The 25,000-nt window shown below is 47.1% G+C and overlaps 3 protein-coding genes across 5 annotated transcripts in view; 2 read left to right on the top strand and 1 right to left on the bottom strand.

Annotated features, from left to right (window-relative positions):
- vps45 (vacuolar protein sorting 45 homolog) overlaps positions 1-8,369 on the top strand; it is an 11,537-nt gene extending 3,168 nt beyond the window's left edge. Inside the window, exons 5-15 of one of the 2 annotated variants that reach the window (XM_079287659.1) lie at positions 712-723; positions 920-1,057; positions 3,042-3,152; positions 3,412-3,546; positions 3,667-3,780; positions 4,190-4,357; positions 6,714-6,872; positions 7,341-7,448; positions 7,708-7,829; positions 7,944-8,075; positions 8,151-8,369. In XM_079287659.1, the coding sequence (XP_079143785.1) occupies positions 712-723; positions 920-1,057; positions 3,042-3,152; positions 3,412-3,546; positions 3,667-3,780; positions 4,190-4,357; positions 6,714-6,872; positions 7,341-7,448; positions 7,708-7,829; positions 7,944-8,075; positions 8,151-8,232 (1,281 nt within the window). In that variant the 3' untranslated portion in view covers positions 8,233-8,369. Of the gene's footprint in view, positions 1-654; positions 724-919; positions 1,058-3,041; positions 3,153-3,411; positions 3,547-3,666; positions 3,781-4,189; positions 4,358-6,713; positions 6,873-7,340; positions 7,449-7,707; positions 7,830-7,943; positions 8,076-8,150 lie in introns of both variants that reach the window. The other variant, XM_079287658.1, reaches the window with a different exon arrangement.
- Positions 8,370-10,431: 2,062 nt separating this feature from the next.
- On the top strand, positions 10,432-17,164 carry plekho1a (pleckstrin homology domain containing, family O member 1a; the record flags this gene model as incomplete). Its single annotated transcript, XM_079287454.1, has 10 exons — positions 10,432-10,533; positions 11,795-11,944; positions 12,677-12,817; positions 14,072-14,176; positions 14,359-14,460; positions 14,550-14,870; positions 15,572-15,669; positions 15,768-15,927; positions 16,066-16,178; positions 16,357-17,164. Exons 1-10 carry the CDS (start codon positions 10,507-10,509, stop codon positions 17,162-17,164), a joined length of 2,025 nt encoding a protein of 674 aa, XP_079143580.1. The 5' UTR covers positions 10,432-10,506.
- A 4,630-nt stretch (positions 17,165-21,794) lies between these two features.
- anp32e (acidic (leucine-rich) nuclear phosphoprotein 32 family, member E) overlaps positions 21,795-25,000 on the bottom strand; it is a 10,613-nt gene continuing 7,407 nt past the window's right edge. For both annotated transcript variants that reach the window (XM_079288053.1, XM_079288054.1), the window contains exon 7: positions 21,795-24,123. In XM_079288053.1, coding sequence (XP_079144179.1) covers positions 24,038-24,123 — 86 coding nt within the window. In that variant the 3' untranslated portion in view covers positions 21,795-24,037. The remainder of the gene's footprint in view (positions 24,124-25,000) is intronic.

Here is a 25,000-nt window from a genome sequence, read left to right as displayed (position 1 = left end):
ACACACACACACACCTGTAGTCCAGCAGCACAACACACACACACACACACACACACCTGTAGTCCAGCAGCACAACACACACACCTGTAGTCCAGCAGCACAACACACACACACACACCTGTAGTCCAGCAGCACAACACACACACACACACCTGTAGTCCAGCAGCACAACACAGACACACACACACACACACACACACACCTGTAGTCCAGCAGCACAACACACACACACACACACACACCTGTAGTCCAGCAGCACAACACACACACACACACACACACACACACACACACACACCTGTAGTCCAGCAGCACAACACACACACACACACACACACCTGTAGTCCAGCAGCACAACACACACACACACACACCTGTAGTCCAGCACACAGCACACACACACACCTGTAGTCCAGCAGCACGACACACACACACACACACACACACACACACCTGTAGTCCAGCAGCACAACACACACACACACACACACACCTGTAGTCCAGCAGCACAGCACCCACACACACCTGTAGTCCCTCACCAGCAGGGGGCGTCTCTGTTCCTTCGACAGCGAAATAAACACAAACAATTGATTATCAAAAATATTAAGGATTCTATGGAGTTAAACTTGTGTGTGTGTGTGTGTGTGTGTGCAGGAGTTTTATGGAGACTTCATTGCTGTAAATCCTCACCTGTTCTCCCTCAACCTGCAGGGTGTCGCCAGGGTGAGAAACTATTCTGTCTCTTTAAATATATACTGTATATCTTGATGTATTTGTACCTTTAGGGGCGGAGCTGGGAGACCTCCATGTTAATATATATTGATGTATATCTTGATGTATTTGTACCTGTAGGGGCGGAGCTGGGAGCCCTCCATGTTAATATATATTGATGTATATCTTGATGTATTTGTACCTGTAGGGGCGGAGCTGGGAGCCCTCCATGTTGTCCCGGTGTACTCAAGGTCTGACCTCTGTCCTGCTCGCTCTGAAGAAATGTCCGATGATCCGATACCAGCTGTCCTCAGACATGTCCAAACGCCTCGCTGAGAGCGTCAAGGTTTCAATATCTATTTACGTTTAACCTCTTAAACTCTAACTAAACGTCTTTACGTTAAACCTCTTAAACTTTGACAAAACGTCTTTACGTTAAACCTCTTAAACTCTGACTAAACTTCTTTACGTTAAACCTCTTAAACTCTGACTAAACGTCTTTACGTTAAACCTCTTAAACTCTGACTAAACGTCTTTACGTTAAACCTCTTCAACTCTGACTAAACGTCTTTACGTTAAACCTCTTAAACTCTGACTAAACGTCTTTACGTTAAACCTCTTAAACTTTGACTAAACGTCTTTACGTTTAACCTCTTAAACTCTGACTAAATGTCTTTACGTTAAACCTCTTAAACTCTGACTAAACGTCTTTACGTTAAACCTCTTAAACTTTGACTAAACGTCTTTACGTTTAACCTCTTAAACTCTGACTAAACGTCTTTACGTTTAACCTCTTAAACTTTGACAAAACGTCTTTACGTTAAACCTCTTAAACTCTGACTAAACGTCTTTACGTTAAACCTCTTAAACTCTGACTAAACGTCTTTACGTTAAACCTCTTAAACTTTGACTAAACGTCTTTACGTTAAACCTCTTAAACTCTGACTAAACGTCTTTACGTTAAACCTCTTAAACTTTGACTAAACGTCTTTACGTTTAACCTCTTAAACTCTGACTAAATGTCTTTACGTTAAACCTCTTAAACTCTGACTAAACGTCTTTACGTTAAACCTCTTAAACTTTGACTAAACGTCTTTACGTTTAACCTCTTAAACTCTGACTAAACGTCTTTACGTTTAACCTCTTAAACTTTGACAAAACGTCTTTACGTTAAACCTCTTAAACTCTGACTAAACGTCTTTACGTTAAACCTCTTAAACTCTGACTAAACGTCTTTACGTTAAACCTCTTAAACTCTGACTAAACGTCTTTACGTTAAACCTCTTAAACTCTGACTAAATGTCTTTACGTTAAACCTCTTAAACTTTGACTAAACGTCTTTACGTTAAACCTCTTAAACTCTGACTAAACGTCTTTACGTTAAACCTCTTAAACTCTGACTAAACGTCTTTACGTTAAACCTCTTAAACTCTGACTAAACGTCTTTACGTTAAACCTCTTAAACTCTGACTAAACGTCTTTACGTTAAACCTCTTAAACTCTGACTAAACGTCTTTACGTTAAACCTCTTAAACTCTGACTAAATGTCTTTACGTTAAACCTCTTAAACTTTGACTAAACGTCTTTACGTTAAACCTCTTAAACTCTGACTAAACGTCTTTACGTTAAACCTCTTAAACTCTGACTAAACGTCTTTACGTTAAACCTCTTAAACTCTGACTAAACGTCTTTACGTTAAACCTCTTAAACTCTGACTAAACGTCTTTACGTTAAACCTCTTAAACTCTGACTAAACGTCTTTACGTTAAACCTCTTAAACTCTGACTAAACGTCTTTACGTTAAACCTCTTAAACTCTGACTAAACGTCTTTACGTTTAACCTCTTAAACTCTGACTAAACGTCTTTACGTTAAACCTCTTAAACTCTGACTAAACGTCTTTACGTTAAACCTCTTAAACTCTGACTAAATGTCTTTACGTTAAACCTCTTAAACTCTGACTAAACGTCTTTACGTTAAACCTCTTAAACTCTGACGAAACGTCTTTACGTTAAACCTCTTAAACGCTGACTAAACGTCTTGACGTTAAACCTCTTAAACTTTGACGAAACGTCTTTACGTTAAACCTCATAAACTCTGACTAAACGTCTTTACGTTAAACCTCTTAAACTTTGACTAAACGTCTTTACGTTAAACCTCTTAAACTTTGACTAAACGTCGTGACGTTAAACCTCTTAAACTCTGACTAAACGTCTTGACGTTAAACCTCTTAAACTTTGACTAAACGTCGTGACGTTAAACCTCTTAAACTCTGACTAAACGTCTTGACGTTAAACCTCTTAAACTCTGACTAAACTTCTTGTCCGTCAGCAAATCATCACGAAGGAGTACGAGCTGTTTGACTTCAGGAAGACAGAAGTTCCTCCTCTGCTGCTGATCCTGGACCGCAGCGACGACGCCATCACGCCTCTGCTCAACCAGGTGACCAATGGCAGCGCGCCGTCGCCGTGACATCACCGGGTTCTGTAACACGAGCGATAAAATAACGACACAATTATGCAGATTATTAAGTCTGAATTCATGTTTTGTTAGTTCTCTCAACAAAACGACAAACAAACTTTTAAAATACTTGTTTTCTGAATGGAGTCCGGTTTGATCGGTGCAAAGCTAAGCTAACATTGTAGCAGCAGTACATGTGTGTACTATATGTGTACTATGTGTACTGCGTGTACTCTCTCAGTGGACATACCAGGCGATGGTCCACGAGCTGCTCGGTCTCAACAACAACAGGATCGACCTCTCCAGGGTTCCGGGGATCAGCAAAGACCTGAAGGAGGTGGTTCTGTCTGCGGAGAACGATGAGTTCTACGCCAACGTGAGTCTGACGGAGAACACGGAGAACGTGTACCGATCATCAGTCAATACTATCAATACGTGATCGTGTGTTGTTATTGATTAAACTAGTGTGTGTGTGTGTGTGTGTGTGTGTGTGTAGAACTTGTACCTGAACTTTGGAGAAATCGGCACCAACATTAAAAACCTGATGGAAGATTTCCAGAAGAAGAAACCGAAAGAACAACAGAAGCTGGAGTCCATCACTGATATGAAGGTCAGACAGACAGCTGAGAGACAGACAGCTGAGAGACAGACAGCTGAGAGACAGACAGCTGAGAGACAGACAGCTGAGAGACAGACAGCTGAGAGACAGACAGCTGAGAGACAGACAGATGAGAGACAGACAGCTGAGAGACAGACAGCTGAGAGACAGACAGCTGAGAGACAGACAGCTGAGAGACAGACAGCTGAGAGACAGACAGCTGAGAGACAGACAGCTGAGAGACAGACAGATGAGAGACAGACAGCTGAGAGACAGACAGCTGAGAGACAGACAGATGAGAGACAGACAGACAGACAGAGAGACAGAGTTGCTGGTTGAAATCCCCAGACATTTTCTGTGTCCTCAGAGTGCATCACCTGTCTGTCTCCCTGTCTCTCTCTCTCTGCCTGTCTGTCTGCAGGCCTTTGTAGAGAACTACCCCCAGTTTAAGAAGATGTCCGGCACCGTGTCCAAACATGTGACGGTGGTAGGGGAGCTGTCCCGGCTGGTGTCTGAGCGTCAGCTGATGGAGGTGTCGGAGGTGGAGCAGGAGCTGTCCTGTCAGAACGACCACTCCAACGCCCAACAGGTACCTGGTCTACACTGAGGGGTTTAATGTGACACAGATACTGGATTCTCTCTAGCTCATACTGAGAACAATATTTAACATATAACCAAACCTAGTTTCAGACCTGGCATCAGACCTAGTTTCAGACCTGGCATCAGACCTGGCATCAGACCTGGCTTCAGACCTGGTTTCAGACCTGGTTTCAGACCCGGTTTCAAACCCGGTTTCAGACTTTGTTTCAGACCTGGCTTCAGACCTGGCTTCAGACCTGGCTTCAGACCTGGCATCAGACCTGGCTTCAGACCTGGCTTCAGACCTGGTTTCAGACCTGGTTTCAGACCTGGCTTCAGACCTGGCTTCAGACCTGGTTTCAGACCTGGTTTCTGACCTGGCTTCTGACCTGGCTTCTGACCTGGCTTCTGACCTGGCTTCAGACCTGGTTTCAGACCTGGCATCAGACCTGGTTTCAGACCTGGTTTCAGACCTGGCTTCAGACCTGGTTTCAGACCTGGCTTCAGACCTGGCTTCAGACCTGGTTTCAGACCTGGCTTCAGACCTGGTTTCAGACCTGGCATCAGACCTGGCTTCAGACCTGGCTTCAGACCTGGCTTCAGACCTGGTTTCAGACCTGGTTTCAGACCTGGTTTCAGACCTGGTTTCAGACCTGGCTTCAGACCTGGCTTCAGACCTGGCTTCAGACCTGGCTTCAGACCTGGCTTCAGACCTGGCATCAGACCTGGCTTCAGACCTGGCATCAGACCTGGCTTCAGACCTGGCTTCAGACCTGGCATCAGACCTGGCTTCAGACCTGGCTTCAGACCTGGTTTCAGACCTGGTTTCAGACCTGGCATCAGACCTGGCTTCAGACCTGGCTTCAGACCTGGTTTCAGACCTGGTTTCAGACTTTGTTTCAGACCTGGCTTCAGACCTGGCTTCAGACCTGGCTTCAGACCTGGCATCAGACCTGGCTTCAGACCTGGCTTCAGACCTGGTTTCAGACCTGGTTTCAGACCTGGCTTCAGACCTGGCTTCAGACCTGGCTTCAGACCTGGTTTCAGACCTGGTTTCTGACCTGGCTTCTGACCTGGCTTCTGACCTGGCTTCAGACCTGGTTTCAGACCTGGCATCAGACCTGGCTTCAGACCTGGCTTCAGACCTGGCTTCAGACCTGGCTTCAGACCTGGCTTCAGACCTGGCTTCAGACCTGGCTTCAGACCTGGCTTCAGACCTGGCTTCAGACCTGGCATCAGACCTGGCTTCAGACCTGGTTTCAGACCTGGTTTCAGACCTGGTTTCAGACCTGGCTTCAGACCTGGCATCAGACCTGGCTTCAGACCTGGCTTCAGACCTGGCATCAGACCTGGCTTCAGACCTGGCTTCAGACCTGGCTTCAGACCTGGCTTCAGACCTGGCATCAGACCTGGCTTCAGACCTGGCATCAGACCTGGCTTCAGACCTGGTTTCAGACCTGGCATCAGACCTGGCTTCAGACCTGGTTTCAGACCTGGTTTCAGACCTGGTTTCAGACCTGGTTTCAGACCTGGCTTCAGACCTGGCTTCAGACCTGGCTTCAGACCTGGCTTCAGACCTGGCTTCAGACCTGGCATCAGACCTGGCTTCAGACCTGGCTTCAGACCTGGCATCAGACCTGGCATCAGACCTGGCATCAGACCTGGTTTCAGACCTGGCATCAGACCTGGCTTCAGACCTGGCTTCAGACCTGGCTTCAGACCTGGCATCAGACCTGGCATCAGACCTGGCTTCAGACCTGGCTTCAGACCTGGCTTCAGACCTGGCTTCAGACCTGGCATCAGACCTGGCTTCAGACCTGGTTTCAGACCTGGCATCAGACCTGGCTTCAGACCTGGTTTCAGACCTGGTTTCAGACCTGGTTTCAGACCTGGTTTCAGACCTGGCTTCAGACCTGGCTTCAGACCTGGCTTCAGACCTGGTTTCAGACCTGGCTTCAGACCTGGCTTCAGACCTGGCATCAGACCTGGCTTCAGACCTGGCTTCAGACCTGGCTTCAGACCTGGCATCAGACCTGGCTTCAGACGTGGTTTCAGACCTGGCATCAGACCTGGCTTCAGACCTGGCATCAGACCTGGCTTCAGACCTGGTTTCAGACCTGGCTTCAGACCTGGCGTCAGACCTGGCGTCAGACCTGGCTTCAGACCTGGTTTCAGACCTGGCTTCAGACCTGGTTTCAGACCTGGTTTCAGACCTGGTGTCAGACCCGGTTTCAAACCTGATTTATTTGGTGTTTTTGTACTGAAAGTTCTTGTTCTTTGTCAGTTGCCTTTTATATTAATTTACAATATAAATGCAATAACATCTCATGTCTTTAACGTCTCACCGTCCGTCCCGTTTGTCTCAGAGTGTTCGCCGGCTGCTGCAGAACCCTCGTCTGTCGGAGTTGGACGCCGTGCGCCTCGTGATGCTCTACGCTCTGAGATACGAGCGCCACAGCAGCTGCGTCCTGCCGGCTCTGATGGACGAGTTGAGTCGGAGAGGCGTGTCCGAGCGGCACCGCAGGGTAATGACGTCATCGCTAAAACAGGCTCTGATTGGACGCTGAGATCAGGACAAAACACTAATCATAGACAAAAACAAGAACATGGCTCCTTTTGTATATTCCAGCGACTAAATACTTGAGTAATGAAACCAAACAGAGAGACGAGATTTAGTCTGAACATGAGTCATGTGACAATGTACGAATTCTAAAAATAGGCTTCTGGGAAATGTTTTTTTCGTTTAGAAATGACTGCATCATCTGAATACATTTAAATTTTGATGTTCTGGCCCGCTTTAGGTCGGTTTATCAATATTTTCTGGTCCTGAGACGGTTCACACCTGGTTTCAGACTTGGTGTCACACCTGGTTTAATAAATAAAATAAAAGAATGTGCCACATTACAGTTGATTCACAGAAGTTACATGTAAAGTTGTTCACATTATTTATTGACTAAGTCGTGTGTGTGTCTCTCTCTCGCTCTCTTTCTCAGATGGTGAAGTCGGTGGTGGAATATGGCGGGAAGAGAGTCAGAGGAAGTGACCTCGTCACGCCGACAGATGCCGTCGCCATCACCAAACAGTTCTTCAAAGGCCTCAAGGCACACACACGCTTTTATTCAGAAAAGCATTTCTTATTCTTCACCTCTGTTTATATATTTAATGTTTATGTTGTACAACATATACATATATGTAAATACTGTTACCGTAATATTCATTTTCAAACAGTTTAGTTGTGATTGATGTCATTTTGAAAACAGACTTGATATTTTGTTTTTAAATATGTTTTCTATCATTATAACGTGTGTGTGTGTGTGTGTGTGTGTGTGTGTGTGTGTGTGTGTGTGTGTGTGTGTGTAGGGTGTAGAGAACGTGTACACTCAGCATCAGCCTCTGATTCACGACACTCTGGATCAGCTGATCAAAGGTCGACTGAAGGACAGTCAGTTCCCTTACCTGGGGGCCAGCAGCCTGAGAGACAGGTAGCGCACGCGTTGTCTCCAGGGCCCCGGTCCTCGTACGTGGCTCATCTTCAGTGGGTGTGATTAAACCTTCTGCAGACAGGTACAAAGTGTGTGTGTGTGTGTGTGTTACAGGCCTCAGGACATCATGGTGTTTCTGATTGGTGGAGCCACGTATGAAGAAGCTCTGACCGTCTACAACCTGAACCGCAGCACACCTGGAGTCCGCATCGTCCTGGGAGGAAGCAGCATCCACAACACCAAGAGGTGACGCGCGCACACACACACATTATGAATGAAGCTCTGATTATTGTTATTAACTGCCGTTGACTCCTCCCTCAGCTTCCTGGAGGAAGTGATGTCGACGGCGAGTCACAGCGCCGACAGAGCGCAAGGAAGCGGTCGCCCTGGCAACCGGCGCTGATCAACAAACCAAACGGTCGATGGAGACGAAAAACAACAACAACAACAACATTCCTTCTTCTGTGTTTGTGTTCAAACCTCCTTCAGTGAGAGGTTCTGTGCTGCATGTTAAACTGACTGATTGTGAATGTTCTAGGTTCAAATAAAAGATGTGTGTTCATCACTTGAGTATTTAGGAGCATTGAGTATTTGGGAGTACTATTGAGTATTTGGGAGTATTATTGAGTATTAAGGTGTAGTATTGAGTATTATTTCTGCAGCCTTGCTCTCAACTGATGAATCTGGATTTATCCCACAATCATCTGAAGAGCTGTGTGAGTTCCACTGGAGCGATGGAGCAGTCCAGGTCCAGTTCCTCGTAGTGGTTCACTGAGTCGATCAAATGTCCTTTAGCAGCCTAAATGAAGGAGATGATTGAAGTCAGGCTGTCTCGCTTTCTCCGAGGCTGATCCTCTCAAACAGTCTCGTTAATGCGACCCAGACGATCAGGATCAGGATGATTGCGCGTGCCCGTCCTACTTCTAAAGGGGGAAGCGTGGATCACAGAAACCATGATGTTCTAACAGTCCAATGTGAAATAAAGTCACAGAAAGAGCCTCTTTGTTCTCCGCTGACGAGCAGGAGATGATCATGAACGCATATGAGGAAGTCAAGACCGTAATCACAGCAAAATATAACAGCGGCACCGCTGAGAGGACCAGACAAGAAGCACGGCAACACATCAGACACGTTCAATGCGTCAGTGTTGGAAATGAAGCGGCTCATTTTAATGCCTCATCAGCCCAACCAATCACATGACATGTCTTTATGTGCTGCTGGCAGTAGACTTCATGATGCATCATCCAATGAGATCTACAGCGACAATAATGATCTCAACTCTTCAGAATAATAATAAAAACAAGCCCAATGAGGATCCAATGACACTCATTAATATGAGGACATGTGTGCTGTATGCCTCATGCATCATGTACTGTATGTGTGTATGTACATGTGTGTGTAGATCACATGTAGAACTAGCAGTGTGACTGTGTGTGTGTGGGCGGATCAGTATGTGTGTGTGTGTTATTCATCATCAGACATTCAATCAACTGAAGCAGTGAAGATCAATAGTGTGTGATTCTCTGTGTTCTCATCATGATCCACCTTCATCATGTTCTACAGTAATGATGTGCTGGTGTACTAATAACACTCATATCATTATGAGTGCTTTAACCTCATGTATGCAACCAGCCATCAAGAGGACATGAGAGCAAGTACACACTAAGCACACACACATGACTCAGAATGCTGAGTCAGCACAATATGTGCCATGGTGACGTCATGAACACATCCGTAAGTTTATTAAGCGCCAAATCAACTTGACCAACAGCGCGGCATGCAGCGGCTTTCCCCATGTTCTCCGCATCGCCGACACTACAACAACGCAGCACTCGCACAACAGCTCAAGGCTGCATCCAGTCTGTGGGACAGGCAGTGTGGTGTTCAATGTCTGCTCCAGAAGCTCTGGAAAGAAATGATTCCTTGTGGGCAGAATGGACAGCGCTCGTACAGGAAGTCATCGTGATGTGATGACGGATCTTGGCGATGTGGAAGAAGTCTCTCCCTATAAAACGCTCATCTAACTAATATCCTCCTTCATCAGTGGATCTCTGAGGAAGGAGCTGCACATTAATGCAACAGAGGCTTCTTAGTTTGCTCCGCTGCTTTAAGGATCACGTGTGTCTCACTTTACATGCATGTATAACGCAGATATCATCACATAATATAAAGCAGCAGATGAACTCTTTAACGTGAAGAATCAGTCAATAAATACGAGCTTCATCTTCTCAAAACATCTTCTCTTCTAAACGTGTTCGATGTTTTTAAGTGATTCCATAAAACTGCTTTTTCATTATTTTTATAAATGGAAGAGATGAAAACATGTATCTACATATTTAATAGTCAATGCTGTAAATGATTGGTTCTTTGTTTCAGGTGTGCGCGCGCGTCGCTAGATGGCGGTGTCGGCTCCTTTCACCGGAATGTAGGCTACCGTGCGCGTCCGCGTGTCCAAGCTCGTTCACGTGTGTTGAGAGCGAGAGCATCTGCCAGCGCGCGCACACACGCACACACGCACACGCGCGGGGAGGATGCTCCCTCGGTTCAGACAACAGACGCGGATCTGAGGAGGAACCGGACGGACCAACGGATTCACCGACACCAGGATCTACCGGACCCGGGCCGAACCTCCTCCCCGTCGGTGTGATCGTCCGCTGAGCCCCGGAGCGGCGGGAGGATGAAGAAGAGCAACCAGAGAGGAAGGGTGAGCTGCAGCGACTCATCGCTTTATATGATATGATCCCGTTCATTCACAGCATCCCATCATACTACATCATACTACATCATACATCATCATCCATCATCATACTACATCATACATCATCATACACTCCGGATACCACTCCATTCATCCACATAAAGTCATTTCATATTCGGAGTATTCGAGTCTGCAGAAATGTGTGAAACATTATTTTAAGAAGCAGCTGCATGAAAATCAAAGCTCATCATATGAATGAAGAGATTCATTCTGTTTGTTCTTCATGAGGAAAGATGAATGTTCAGCAGCAAATACTAAATAACAAGTCAGAGTTTTTAACAGGAAACGTGTGAAGAGCAAATATATATATTTAGACATAAATATGTAGAAATATTTGAAACATAAAATGAATCATTTGAAATATTCATGAGTTCAGTGTGTTTGTGACGCATCTGGTTTGCAGATCATGTACTTCAGTGATACTACAGCGTACAAATACTCTGTTACAAGTACAAAGTCTGACTCAAGTAAAAGTACAAAAGTATCAAAATATGTAAAAAACAAATGAGTTTGATCTCAGTTATTAAAACCGTTTTTATATTTAAAGAAATCAAAATAAAACATTCAATCTTGTCACAGTGAAGTACTCTGACACTCTACTTAAGTAAAAGTACGAGTACAACAATATAAAAAGACGTAATACTTTATACACCGGCCGCGAGTTGAGTCCAGTGGTTCTTAACCTAAGGGCCGGGGCCCTCCAGAGGGTCACCGGATAGATCTGAAGGGTCCTGACACCATTTAATCGGGTTCGTTTTTCATAACTTGTCTGCTGTGAAGACAGAGCTTTATTTTGAAAATACTGTATATATGGAACGAGCATAAACTGACGTGTTACTAACTTTCATCCCAAAAACGCAATAAAACGAAGAGTACCTTAGTAAGACGATGTAGTTTAAAGTATGAAGTAGAAAGTACAAGTACAAGTACTTCAAACTTCTTCTTCTCTGTTTCCTTTGATTTAATGAAGCGGGTCAGACAAGAGAACCTCTTCATCCTCTCACCATAGATCCTCCTCTTCCTCAGCTCTCTGTCCTGCTTCATCATCTTCTTCTTCTTGCTCTGAAAATGTAGATGTCTCTACTGGTCTCTACTGGTCTCTGTGGTCTCTCTCTGACCCTGTTGTTGTGTTTTGGGGTTTCAGGACTCGGTCCAGACTCTACTGGTCTCTGTGGTCTCTCTCTGACCCCTCTCTCTGGTGTTTCAGGGCCTTCAGGACTCGGGTCAGCAGGCGGTCCAGCAGCCAGACAAAGTGGGCTGGATGAGGAAGTTCTGCGGTCGAGGGATCTTCAGGGAGCTCTGGAGGAACCGGTTTGTGGTCCTGAGAGGAGACCAGCTCTACATCTCTGACAAAGAGGTGAGGACCACGATTACCCAGTAGTACTCTCTTTGACTGTATATACATATACACACATATACACACATTATACACATATATACACATATATACACGCATATATGGAACCGGACACTAGATCCTCCTCAAGGTCCACCAAAACCTCAATGACCACTAGATCCTCCTCAAGGTCCACCAAAACCTCCTCAAGGACCACTAGATCCTCCTCAAGGTCCACTTAAACCTCCTCAAGGACCACTTAAACCTCCTAAAAGGACCACTAGATCCTCCTCAAGGTCCACTTAAACCTCCTCAAGGACCACTTAAACCTCCTAAAAGGACCACTAGATCCTCCTCAAGGTCCACCAAAAGCTCCTCAAGGACCACTTAAACCTCCTCAAGGTCCACCAAAAGCTCCTCAAGGACCACCTAAACCTCCTCAAGGTCCACTTAAACCTCCTCAAGGTCCACTTAAACCTCCTCAAGGTCCACTTAAACCTCCTCAAGGTCCACTTAAACCTCCTCAAGGACCACTTAAACCTCCTCAAGGACCACTAGATCCTCAAGGTCCACTTAAACCTACTCAAGGACCACTAGATCCTCCTCAAGGACTCCCACCTCAGTGTTTGTCACGTCCTCCGTGTTCATCGTTACACATCATGTATATTTTGATTGGTGTCGTACTTGGCGGTGACCTCGTCGTCCCGTAGGTTCGATTCCCCCTCGGTGACGAGCGCGTGTGTTTGTTTGCAGGTGAAAGACGAGCGGAGGGCTCAGGAAGTGTTCGACCTGGCCGACTACGAGCGCTCAGAGGAGCTGAGGAAAGCAAAGAGTCGCAGCAAGAAGAACCACAGTCGCTTCACTCTGCTGCGCTGCAGACAGCCGGGAAACGGCGTGAGTCGCTTCGCCTTTCATCACTTTCAATAGAAACGTTGTGGCGGTTCATCCCGAGGGGAACACGAATCACGGATTAGTGATTCTTTGTTCCTCTTCATCCTCCCCCCGTGTTCGTCCTCACCGATTACTCCGACCCACCTGACTCTCACGCTGCCACCTCATTGGTGGATCTCCAGCCTCGACTGCACCGATTGGTCGAGCTGTGTGTGTGTTTTTTCTCTTCTATGAAAAGGTTTAATCCTCAGAATCCCATTAGTCCGTCAGAGGACGAGTTACGGCGGAATAATCCTCCGCAAAGTCCAAACGCTTTCACATGTCCGTCTTATGTTTAATCCGCTGCGCTTCATTACGGCCATCAGCGATGACATCATGTCGTATGACATCATAGCACCGATGAAGTCAGCTGATTTGTCATTTACTGATTTCTAATTCTTAAAATAAAAAGACGTCCAGCATCTCCTCGTCCTCCCGATGCTGCAGCAGTTCCTGAACTCTTGATCAGCTGGTTTATTAAAATGTGAAATGTATGAAACATGAGCTTCACTGTTATTGAACGTAAATACAGAAGTTATTTATTTGTTTAATACTAAACATGTAATCTTTAAATCCATGAAAATAAGAAGATTAGAAACAGAAGATTAACAGCAGCAACAGAAGAAGAGCAACGGATCAGAAAACTCACAGAAACAACGTTCACGTCTCCGATCAGGTTTTTACTTTGTTGTAGTAATTTCTAGTGTTTTGTTAATGAAGTATAATAATGAGCTTAGAGCTCGTGTTATGAAGTTAAACAGCTCATTTCATATTCATAAACATCTCCTTCAAACTACTGGATTTATTCTCGTTCATCACCAAAACTACATTTTACAGATGACATGTGAACACATGATAGTTATAATGTACCTTCAGCCAGTACTCATGTTCACTGAGCAGAGCCTGAAGGCATCATAGTGTAACTGAAGTGAACCTCCTGTTGGTTAGCCGTTAGCGGTGCTGCTAACGCTACTAGCTCTCCTCTGATTGGTTGTTTACAATGAAACATGATCAGAGACTAGAAACGCATGTTCTACTGAGTCAGTAACACTTTTACACTCTGATGGTTAACGTATATATGAATATAAATGTACACATATGTTCTCCGGCTTCCTTCCAGTCCAAAGACATGCTCAGGTTAATTGAGGACTCTAAATTGGCGGTTACGGTTAATGGATGGATTTTACCAAACACAGTGAATTCTTTGTCTTTTTGCAGGTTCCTAACCTCATGTTTCTGGCGGTGAGTCCGGAGGAAAAGGAATCGTGGGTCAATGCCCTCAATGTGGCAATCATCAAAGCCAAGAACCGCATTTTAGACGAGGTAAAGGCGGCGTGTTGGTCGTAAACCTCGATAACACCGATAACGGGTTAGATACCTCATTAAGAAGCCTACTTAGCCTTCCAATCTACCTTTGATTTAGCTTCGTCACAGGTGTCCTTAGGCTTAGATTCAGTTCTCACACCATCTCCTACACTAGAATCCGTGTCCATGTCTCTGTCCAGGTGACCATCGAGGAGGACAGTGCGCTGGTTCATCCCACCAGAGACCGGGCAAAGATCCCTCATGGCCGCCGGCTGCCGACCAGAGGACACCTCATGGCCGTGGTACTGGCATGTCTCGTTTATCTTTCTCCCGTTTTAACTTGTTCAAACATCTCTTTAAATCACACCATCTTGTGTCACTCACCCCTCAGGCGTCCACCTCCTCCCATGGCATGCTGACCCTCGACCTGGTTGCAGAGGAGGACGGTTTCTCCCCGGACTACGACTCCCGGGAATCCTGGGAGAACTTCCAGGTCGACCTGCAAAGGGGGGGTTCCTGTGGACAGGTGGCCGCCATCGGATCCTGGGGGGTCGGAGTTCGTCAGCGAGCCGGAACGGATGTGTCGAAGCTGCGGGCGGCCCCCAAGGAGCCCAAGGTGAAGACCAGCAGTCTGCCCAGGGGGAGCGAGCTGTCCTGGGGCAAACAGTCCTACCTGGAGGCCTCCAAGGTCCACCAGACCCAGCAGGTGCAGGTTGGGAAACTCTTTAACATTCTGATTCTTGTAGACCGTGAATCATCACTCAATATCCTAAAGCTCGAACCTTTGTTGAATCAACTGTGCTCAAGACCGGAAGTAATATCAGTCCATTGGTTTCGTAGAAGGTGTTACTCTGCAAACGTTTCTAAAGGGGCCGATCACACGAGACCTCTCCTGCACCGCTGTGTTTTTTAGACGCACATTAAAAGTAAAATCTTCTTTCTCAGCACCAGGCGCCGAGTCGCACCGCTCATCAATGTCACCTGAACCAAGGAAGCCAATCAAATTGTGGCAAAAGGGCGGGCTTTAGTACTTTACCGCCGACTTCCTATTGTGATGCCGGTAGATGCGGTTGGAACGGATATTAGCAATATTTAACTGTGGTCAACTATATCATTTTCCCCATCTCCTCTTCCAATAGCAGGAGCTCAATGTCTGCATTGAATCCATATTTTCCCGTCATTTACGTTTGATCGCCTGGCAGCGGACGCACAGCCCGCTCCACCGGCTCATCAGCTGTTTTGCCCGACTGGCCTTTCCATTGGGCAGTCAGACCCTTCATCCTTGTTGTGGTACGCCAGCGGACACTCCTGTTGAGACGAGTCTTGGTCTGATCGACCCTTAAACCTGGACCCCCTCCTCCCCTCAACTTATGACTGAACCACAGACACAAACAGACTTGTGTTGCCTTTCAGGTCCTTACGGCTCAGTCTCAAACGCCTCAGCCGGGGAAGAGGTTCAGCATGCAGGGCCGAAGTCGCTGTGCCTCCATGGACGAAGCCCTCTCCTCCAGGTGAGCCAACAGAATAATAAAACAACCAACAAATCTTCACCTGACAAACTACATTCTTCCTAATTCCCGTTGTTCTTACCCTCCTTCCTCCTACTCAGACCGGCGATGATTCGCTCCGAGTTGCGCTCGGCTCTTTGCCGTCCGACTGGAGAGGAGGCAGTGGGCGGGGCTTCGGTGCAGCCGGTCGGTCAGCTGCAGAGCCTCATCGCTCAGAGGATGCAGAGAGCTCAGGAGCTGCTGGAGGAGATGAGGCTGCAGGTACGACGCCTTCGTCCACGAGTTCATTGAGCTTTGCTCGTTCGGTTTCTAATTCGTCTGACAGTTCAGTCGCCAGAAGCAAATAATGCAGAAATTGATGGATGGGATGTAATTTACGATTGATGTTGTGATTCACAGGAGCTGCAGAAGGCCAAAGCAGAGAGAGAACGAGGAGGCGGCTCACCTTACCTGAAGGGCATCGACTCCCCCCGCCTCCACCACCTCAGGGGCTCAGACTCTCCTCACTCCAGGTTTGCCTTCACCTGGCAAATCATTGCGTAAAAAGGGTTTTTGGAACCTTTTGAAACTTGAATTCTAGGCACCATTCGATGATCCGACACATTGAATGTCTGCAGCTAATTCTCAAAAGAAATCCGTTGTGAAGCCAAGTAGGATTCACGTTTAACCGATTCTTGTTGTCCTCTTCAGCAGGTTGTCTGGATCTCCGAGGAGCAGGAGCAGCGACTCTCCTCGCCTGAGGGGCAAAGACTCTCCCCGTCTGAGAGGAAGAGAGTCTCCTCGATCCAAAGCCAAGAAGAATCGCTCCAAAGGGGCCGACTCCCCTCGATCCAGAGGATCCCATTCGCCCGCCACGAAAGCAAACGACTCTCCTCGACTGAAAGATTCACCTCGTCTGATCGACTCTCCTCGGGGAAAGAGCTCCGACACGGTCCGTTCACCAAAACTCAAGGGACCGTCCTGCTCCTGTTGTCCCAGCAAGGAGCAGGACTCTCCCGTCCAGAAGTCTGAATCACCTCCTAGCGTCGGAGGATCCGACTCCTCTCAGGTTAAAGGATCCGATTCACCACGAGGGAGTGAAACCGACTCTCTGCGTCCGGGGAGCAGCAAGGAGTCGCCGTCTCCGAGTCAGAAGAACTCCCCGAGCTTTTCCGGATCCTTCGAGTCACCGGCGTCCAAACCCCCCGACAAACACCGCCTGTCTCCACCTCCGCCCTCCTCACCTCCCTCCCTGCTGTCGGAGGACCACCTGGAGGTGGATCGGAGGCGCGAAGAGGCCGAGCGCCTCCTGGAGGAGGCCGTGTCGTCGTGGAAGGAGGCGCAGGAGGTCCTGCAGGAGGTGAAGGAGCTGCAGAGCCAGACACTGCGGCGGCAGCGCAGGAGGACCTACGAGAAGATGGCGTTGACGGCGGCGGCTGGGTCGCCCACGGCAACCGCGGCAGCAGACGAGGAGGACACGCCCACATCGCCCGAAGACGACGAGTCCGAGACGCCGTGATCTCCTCCGACAAATAAATTTAATTTTCTCAATGAATAGTCGCAGCGTTTGCCAGCGTGCTCACACGCAAAACAAACTTTTTATTCTGTTCCTCAAATGTTTCCGTCTTCCAGCGACGGCGGGACGCTTGGAAACACTGAAGAATGAGGAATTGTTTTGACAGCAGCGATGTTCCCGGGAGGTTCTCGCTGCTGCTCCTCTTGTTCTACGTCACTGTGACGCAGTTAATCTGAGTTAACGGTTTCATGGAGAGGCACCAGCTTCTCTAACGCTGCTGCACGTTTCTTCTTCTTCGTCTTTTATCGCTGAAAGTGAAGCGCCTCTCTGTTTACTCCAAAGACGACTTCCTCACGTGAGACCTTCAGGGTTTCACTGTCATTAAAAAGAGACTTTTGTTCTCAAGCAAAGATGTCAACGTTTATACAATAAGGAGCTTTTCAATAAGACACAAACATGAAGGCACTGAAGAGCACTACGTTTCCCACGAGCACGGTGTTATTAAGACTTTTAATATCCGTTTCCTACTTGATTTATATGTTAATATATGATGTCTTCCTGTCTGACATTCTGTTAATAATCTTATGAATTGTCTGAGGTCGTCGTAGCGTCAGTAATCTCTCCTCGGGCTCTGTTGACATTTAGAATCATTAACTCTGAGTTTTAACAAACTACAAGAATAATCAGGAAGTTTAATGTTCAACAGCACGAAGAGAGAAAAAGCAATAAAGTGAATAAGAAACAAAGAAAAGGTCTTCCAACGCTACCGCTGTGACTCCTCCCACAGTCTGACACCTTCAGTGTGTCTGAAGTAATATCTGACTCTAGAGCGGTAATATTAATATATTAGCATAATATTATTTCATGAAGATATTATATTAATATAATATCTCATGAAGATAGAACAAAACTGAAACGGTGAGGAAATCATGTAAACGTTTCTGATATTTTAAACAATTAGAAATGATTGTTTTTAAATATTAAACTTGCACTTAGTTGTGAATAACGTCGTCCAATCATCAGCTGATGAGTCACATGTTAATTCTTAACTTAATTATTCACGTTTGTTCTCACGGTTGGTTTCGGGCATGTTGTCGTTCAGACGTATTAAAGTTTCATTGTTCTGTTCCGTGATGTTTCAACAAATGTACTTTTATTTATTTTAAACTTTAAGCACATTCACAACTTTAAAAAAATAAAAACAAGTTATTTTAAATGTTCCATCTTTTTCTTTTGCTGAAGATTTATATATTGATGTTTGAATTGCTGTATACGGCAATGCATTGTGGGTAAATGGAGCCAAAAAAACTGTTTATTTTCAGTTTCAAGCATCTTCGTCTTCACATCAAAATAAAATAAGAAAGAAACTATTTCTCCTCTTTAATGTCTTCAATAATAATGTTTCAAACGTCTTTCACTCACAATCTCTTTAAATCACTCGCCTGACTCTCGTCACATGATCCACGGATCCAGCTGCGCTATTGGCCGACAGCCCAGAGTGAGCTTCATCAGTTAGTAGGACACACATCTGCTCTGCATGCCAGCTCACTGACCTGTGTGTGTGTGTGTGTGTGTGTATGACTAATCTGCAGCTGTGTCTTCGTGTCTCAGTCTGACATTATTCATAAAGCCGCTTTCTCTTCGTTTCATGAAGGATGGTTAGCGTAGCTTAGCATTGTGCTAGCATGCTAATATCTGAGCCGACACGTCGGACCTGAAACTTTGAAGAAGTAAATCTGGAATATCTTGAGTCACATTTACCTCAAGTCACCACGCTGCCCGGTCTACGCGTGTATCTGTTATTGACGGAGATGATTCGTGTTCAACTCAGAGTTCCATAAATGATTCACACGATTCTCTCAGTCATCACACGTCCTTCCGTCCGTCCGTCCGTCCAAACCTCTTCTCACTTTATATCAACACTAATAAATGATGAATATCAATCTCAATGTGTACTTTATAGAAGTAGTATTTAATGTCGTTACTTTTGTATTTTACATGCAGGACTTATACACACACACATATATACATGCAGCATACACACACACGCAACACACACACACACATATATACATGCAGCATATACACACACGCAACACACACATATATACATGCAGCATACACACACACGCAACACACACACACACATATATACATGCAGCATACACACACACGCAACACACACACACACATATATACACGCAGCACACACACATACATGCAACACGCACACATACATGCAGCACACATATATACATGCAACACGCACACACAACACACACACACACACGCAACACACACACACGCAACACACACACATACACACGCAACACACACATATATACATGCAGCATACACACACACACAACACACATATATACACGCAGCACACACACATACATGCAACACGCACACATACATGCAGCACACATATATACATGCAACACGCACACACATACGCGCCACACACACACACACGCAACACATACACATACACACGCAACACACACACACACAACACACGCAACACATACACACGCAACACACACACACATACGCAACACATACATACACATGCAACACACACACACGCAACACACACACGCAACACCGTCGGGGTCTGGAAGGGCCTCACGGCGATTTTCTGGGTTCAAGGGGCCCAACCAACAGCCTGAGGGGACCAAAAGTGGGTGAATGAGCTGAACTTATTTTTTAACAGATTTGACCAGCCATCCACCCCTCCCCCCCCCCCAGACCTCCCTGCTGCTGCAACCCCCATCATCTGCATCCCCTGTGGATTACTACCCCCCTCTACCTCCCCCCTTCCCACAGCACTCTGCTCCCCTCCACACCTCTCATACTCTGCACTCCACGACCAGCAACCCACCCCCACACACCACCCCACCCCCACTCCAACACACCACCCCACCCCCACTCCAACACACCACCCCACCCCCACTCCAACACACCACCCCACCCCCACTCCAACACACCACCCCACCCCCCAGCGTGTCCCTCAACCAAGTGAGGAAGGAACTGAGGAGGATCAAGGCGAGGAAGGCCACGGGTCCAGACGGCATCAGCTCAAAGCTCCTCAAATCCTGCGCAGACCAGCTGTGCGGGATAGCGGAGCACGTATTCAACTTGAGCTTGAGGCTGGGGAAAGCACCACAGCTATGGAAGACATCCTGCGTGGTACCGGTACCAAAGAACCCGCGGCCCAAGGACCTCAACAGCTACAGGCCGGTGGCGTTGACATCCCACCTGATGAAGACCCCGGAGAGGCTGGTCCTTGCCCATCTCCGCCCTCTGGTGAGTTCATCCCTGGACCCACTTCAGTTCGCCTACCAGTCCGGCATCGGGGTGCACGACGCCGTCATCTTCCTGCTGCAGAGATGCTCTCTCACCTGGAAAAGTTCTCTGACGACTCTGCAATCGTCGGCCTCATCTCCGCCGATGATGACAGAGAATACAGGGAACTAAACCAGGACTCTTTAGGATGGTGCCAGCGGAACCGCCTCCACATCAACTCCAGCAAGACCGAGGAGCTGGTGGTGGACTCCGCCGGGGCAAACGCCCTCCTCCGACACCGGTGAGCATCCAGGGACTGGACATTGAGGTCGTAAGGTCGTATAAGTACCTGGGTGTTCACGTGAACAATAAACTGGACTGGACTGACCACGCTCACGCTCTCTATGAAAAAGGACAGAGCAGACTCTTTCTGCTGAGGAGACGGAGGTCTTTTGGGGTGCAGGGAGCACTCCTGAATACCTTCTTCCACTCCGTGGTGGCATCAGCCATCTTCTATGGAGTGGTCTTCTGGAGCAGCAGCATCGCGGCAGCTGACAGGAGGAGACTGGACAACATGGTGAGGAAGGCCAGCAGCGTGCTGGGGTGTCCACTGGATACTGTGGAGGTGGTGGGAGACAGGAGGATGATGGCGATGAGGATGATCTCTCACGCCTCCCGCCCCATGCAGGACACTCTGGCAGCTCTGAACAGCTCCTTCAGTCTCCGGCTGATTCACCCCGGTGTCTGAGGGAGAGGTACCTCGAGTCCTTCCTCCCCGCTGCTGTCAGGCTGCACAACAAACTGCTCTCGGTGGACCACGAACACACTGAACACGAACACACTGAACACTTCTGATCACTCTAATTCATTCACCTGGTGCAATATCTAATCCGTGCAATGTCCAATACGTTTAAGTGTTGGATATTCCGTCTGTATATTCTGTATATACTGGTATATTTAACATTCTTCTTTACCGTCTTATTTTATTACTGTTTTACTGTTTAGTTTATTATATTACTTGATTTTTATCTTTTATTTATTTACTTGTGAGCAGCACTGCTGTAATCCTGTAATTTCCCCACTGAGGGACTAATAAAGGATGATCTGATCTTATCTTAAACCCACAGCCACCATCAGCACAGAACACTGCGTCAGATGGAGTTACTTTGATAAAACCTCTGGTTCATGTTTCAGACTCACCTGCTGACACTCACCTGTAGAGTCGAGGGTTTCTGAACCCTGCTGCTCGCCTCCCAGCGCGTCCTGAGAGACTCCGCCTCCTCAGAGCTCCTCCTCTTTATTTGATTTCCCCCAAACTTCTCCTTAAAAACACAGCTTCCTGTTCCTTTAGTTTTTTTATTTAAAACCCCTCAATATGTTTAGTTACATCACACAAAGTCAAACACAGCCCCCCCCCCCCCGAGGAGAGGGGCAGGGTCAGAGGTAAAAGACGGGGGGTCAACTATCACCTCTGCAAAAAAACAACAAAACATCTGTCAAATTATTTAAAATCATTACAAAATAAAAACAAACCTGAAAACTGAGCCGTGAGTCTATTTACAATATTGCCTTAAAAAAAAAAAACTGTTCAAACCGACCGACGCCACCTTTAACCTTCTGCACTCCTAAAAACACAACACGCCCACTTTTCAATAGACTGCAGGAGGAATAGCTGGCAGGTGATTGGATGAACCAGCTGTCAATCAAGCTCTTACAGCAGCCAGAAGAACCAATAGAAACGTTCAGTGTTTGAATGACATCCTCTGATGGAGCTGATGCTAGCGTAGCATCTAAGCTAACACACACACACACAAGCCCCGCCCCGAGCTGCCCACAGGGCTCTGATTGGTCGAGCTGCTGTCACTTCTAACTGTCAACAGACGTGAAAGTGTTCGTTCCAGAGTTTAAAGATGATTAAATATAATTATATATTATGAAGAGGTTAAATACACGATGTATGTACTTGTACGTTGAAGTATTACAGTACTACTTCAACCTGCTTCAGCCGTGAGAATCTACAAGCGGTGCGTTGAGTTTTTAAGAGTGTAAAACGAGAGAAAAGCTAAAACTTTACAGCAGTTTAGTTAAAAGTCAGAGTTGAGCTTCTTCAGAATCAAACCGACTCGTCAGGAGATCGTGATCTAGATCCTGCCGGGTTCCATCTCCTGAAACACGACTAGAGGAAGTAAGAAGCTGCAGAATCCCACGCAGAGCAGCGACACCTGAATCAGACGTTTCAGGCCCCGCCCCCTTCAGTATCCCATAATCCACTGCAGCGATGCGTTCAGGTGATCCCTGCCAGCTCGCACAGGTCATGTGACCAACAGGGTGAAATGTGATTGGACAGAATCTGAGTTTTTGAGTATTCAGGCATTTGTATCTGCGGACTCGAGAGGCACCTGAACGCACCACAGGGGGCGGAGCCTGAAGCATGACACCACGGTGGGTCTGAGGACGAGCAGCTGAGTCTCCGGGAAGAAATGTTGACGTTTTATTTTAGGTAAAAAAAACAAAACAGTGAATACGTTGAATTCCGACCTTTTTGTTTTTTGTGTATTCAGTCAGAGCGTTGGTCTTCGTGGTTAAAGACAGGAAGTCCGCTAACGGCGGGTCGGTGAAGGAGACCGCCGGCCGCGTCCCGACTAAAACCAAAAGTTCTCTTATTTACGCTCGTTATTTAAAACACTAAACATTAACGAATCGATGCGAGGCGTTCAGGGTCTCCCGTGATGCCAACAGTATCCACAGGGACAAAAACAACAAAAGAAACAAGTCGCTCCAAAGAAAAACAAACGGATCAGAACTAATGCCCCCCCAGAACAAACCAAACACACACTGGGGGGTACGTGGACCTGAGCTGCACCAGGTCCGCATGTTTCTAACGTGATCAGTTCAGAGACTAGAAGGTTCAGAACGGGACGGAAGATCCTGAAGACTTTGGGACGCCCCCCCCCCCCCGTGAACTCTTCACTTCCTGGTTCACTGAGATCATCTATGACGGGTGGATCAAGACTTGGGTTACGGTCTAAGACGGCAGGTCCGAAGCCCAGAGCAGAATACAAGACATCTCCTAGACCTGCACCAAGTGGTCCTGATGCAGATTTGTTCTGGATTGGTCTGATCTGGATCAGTCCGGTTGGCGCCTCCCGTTTCCTTATGTCTAAAGAGACAAGTCTTGCAGTCGGACCTGGACTCCGTCAGGAGGCTCTTTAGGACACCAGCTGATGGTGGAGACAGGAAGTGACATCATTCTGAAACATCTTTGCCGACAGGAAGTCAGTCCGCGGAGGGGCGGGACCTTTTTCTCAGTTCTGTCTTTTTCGGCTGGTGGATTCTTTGCCAGTGAGACCGTGTGGCCGAGGATCAGGTTCAGGATGTGGAGAAGGGGGACGGACTAAACCGCACAGACTGATCCTGGACCAGGTCTTTAAAGGGAAACACGTGGACTCTTGAGGTTGAAGTTCTGATAAAATCTTCTTATATATTATCTAAAAATAAAGACGGACTGAAGGAGACTAGCAGAGACACTCGGTCCTGTTGTCTGTCTCTGCGCTGGAGGACAGAAACAGGACACACAGACCAGGACTAGTCGTCTTCATCGTCTTCGTCATCCTCGCCTTCGTCGTCCACCTCTCGCTTCCTCTTTTCTCCCTGAACGCCGGCCTGACCCTCTGAGAGAGAGACAGACAGACGGGTAGAGAGAGAAACAGACGGGTAGAGAGAGAGACAGACGGGTAGAGAGAGAGAAACAGACGGGTAGAGAGAGAGAAACAGACGGGTAGAGAGAGAAACAGACCGGTAGAGAGAGAGAGAGAGAAACAGACGGGTAGAGAGAGAAACAGACGGGTAGAGAGAGAGAAACAGACGGGTAGAGAGAGAGAAACAGACGGGTAGAGAGAGAAACAGACGGGTAGAGAGAGAGAAACAGACGGGTAGAGAGAGAAACAGACGGGTAGAGAGAGAGAAACAGACGGGTAGAGAGAGAGAGAGAAACAGACGGGTAGAGAGAGAAACAGACGGGTAGAGAGAGAGAAACAGACGGGTAGAGAGAGAAACAGACGGGTAGAGAGAGAAACAGACGGGTAGAGAGAGAGAAACAGACGGTAGAGAGAGAAACAGACGGGTAGAGAGAGAGAAACAGACGGGTAGAGAGAGAGAGAGAGAGAAACAGACGGGTAGAGAGAGAGAAACAGACGGGTAGAGAGAGAGAGAGAGAGAAACAGACGGGTAGAGAGAGAGAGAGAGAAACAGACGGGTAGAGAGAGAGAAACAGACGGGTAGAGAGAGAGAGAGAGAGAAACAGACGGGTAGAGAGAGAGAAACAGACGGGTAGAGAGAGAAACAGACGGGTAGAGAGAGAAACAGACGGGTAGAGAGAGAAACAGACGGGTAGAGAGAGAAACAGACGGGTAGAGAGAGAGAGAGAGAGAAACAGACGGGTAGAGAGAGAAACAGACGGGTAGAGAGAGAAAGACGGGTAGAGAGAGAGAGAGAGAGAAACAGACGGGTAGAGAGAGAAACAGACGGGTAGAGAGAGAAACAGACGGG

The sequence above is a fragment of the Melanostigma gelatinosum genome, assembly GCF_949748355.1.
Source record: "Melanostigma gelatinosum genome assembly, chromosome: 17".
Classification (NCBI taxonomy): Eukaryota; Metazoa; Chordata; class Actinopteri; order Perciformes; family Zoarcidae; genus Melanostigma; species Melanostigma gelatinosum.
The sequence above is the reverse complement of the archived record's forward strand: the minus strand, read 5'-3'. Positions and strand labels throughout refer to the sequence as shown.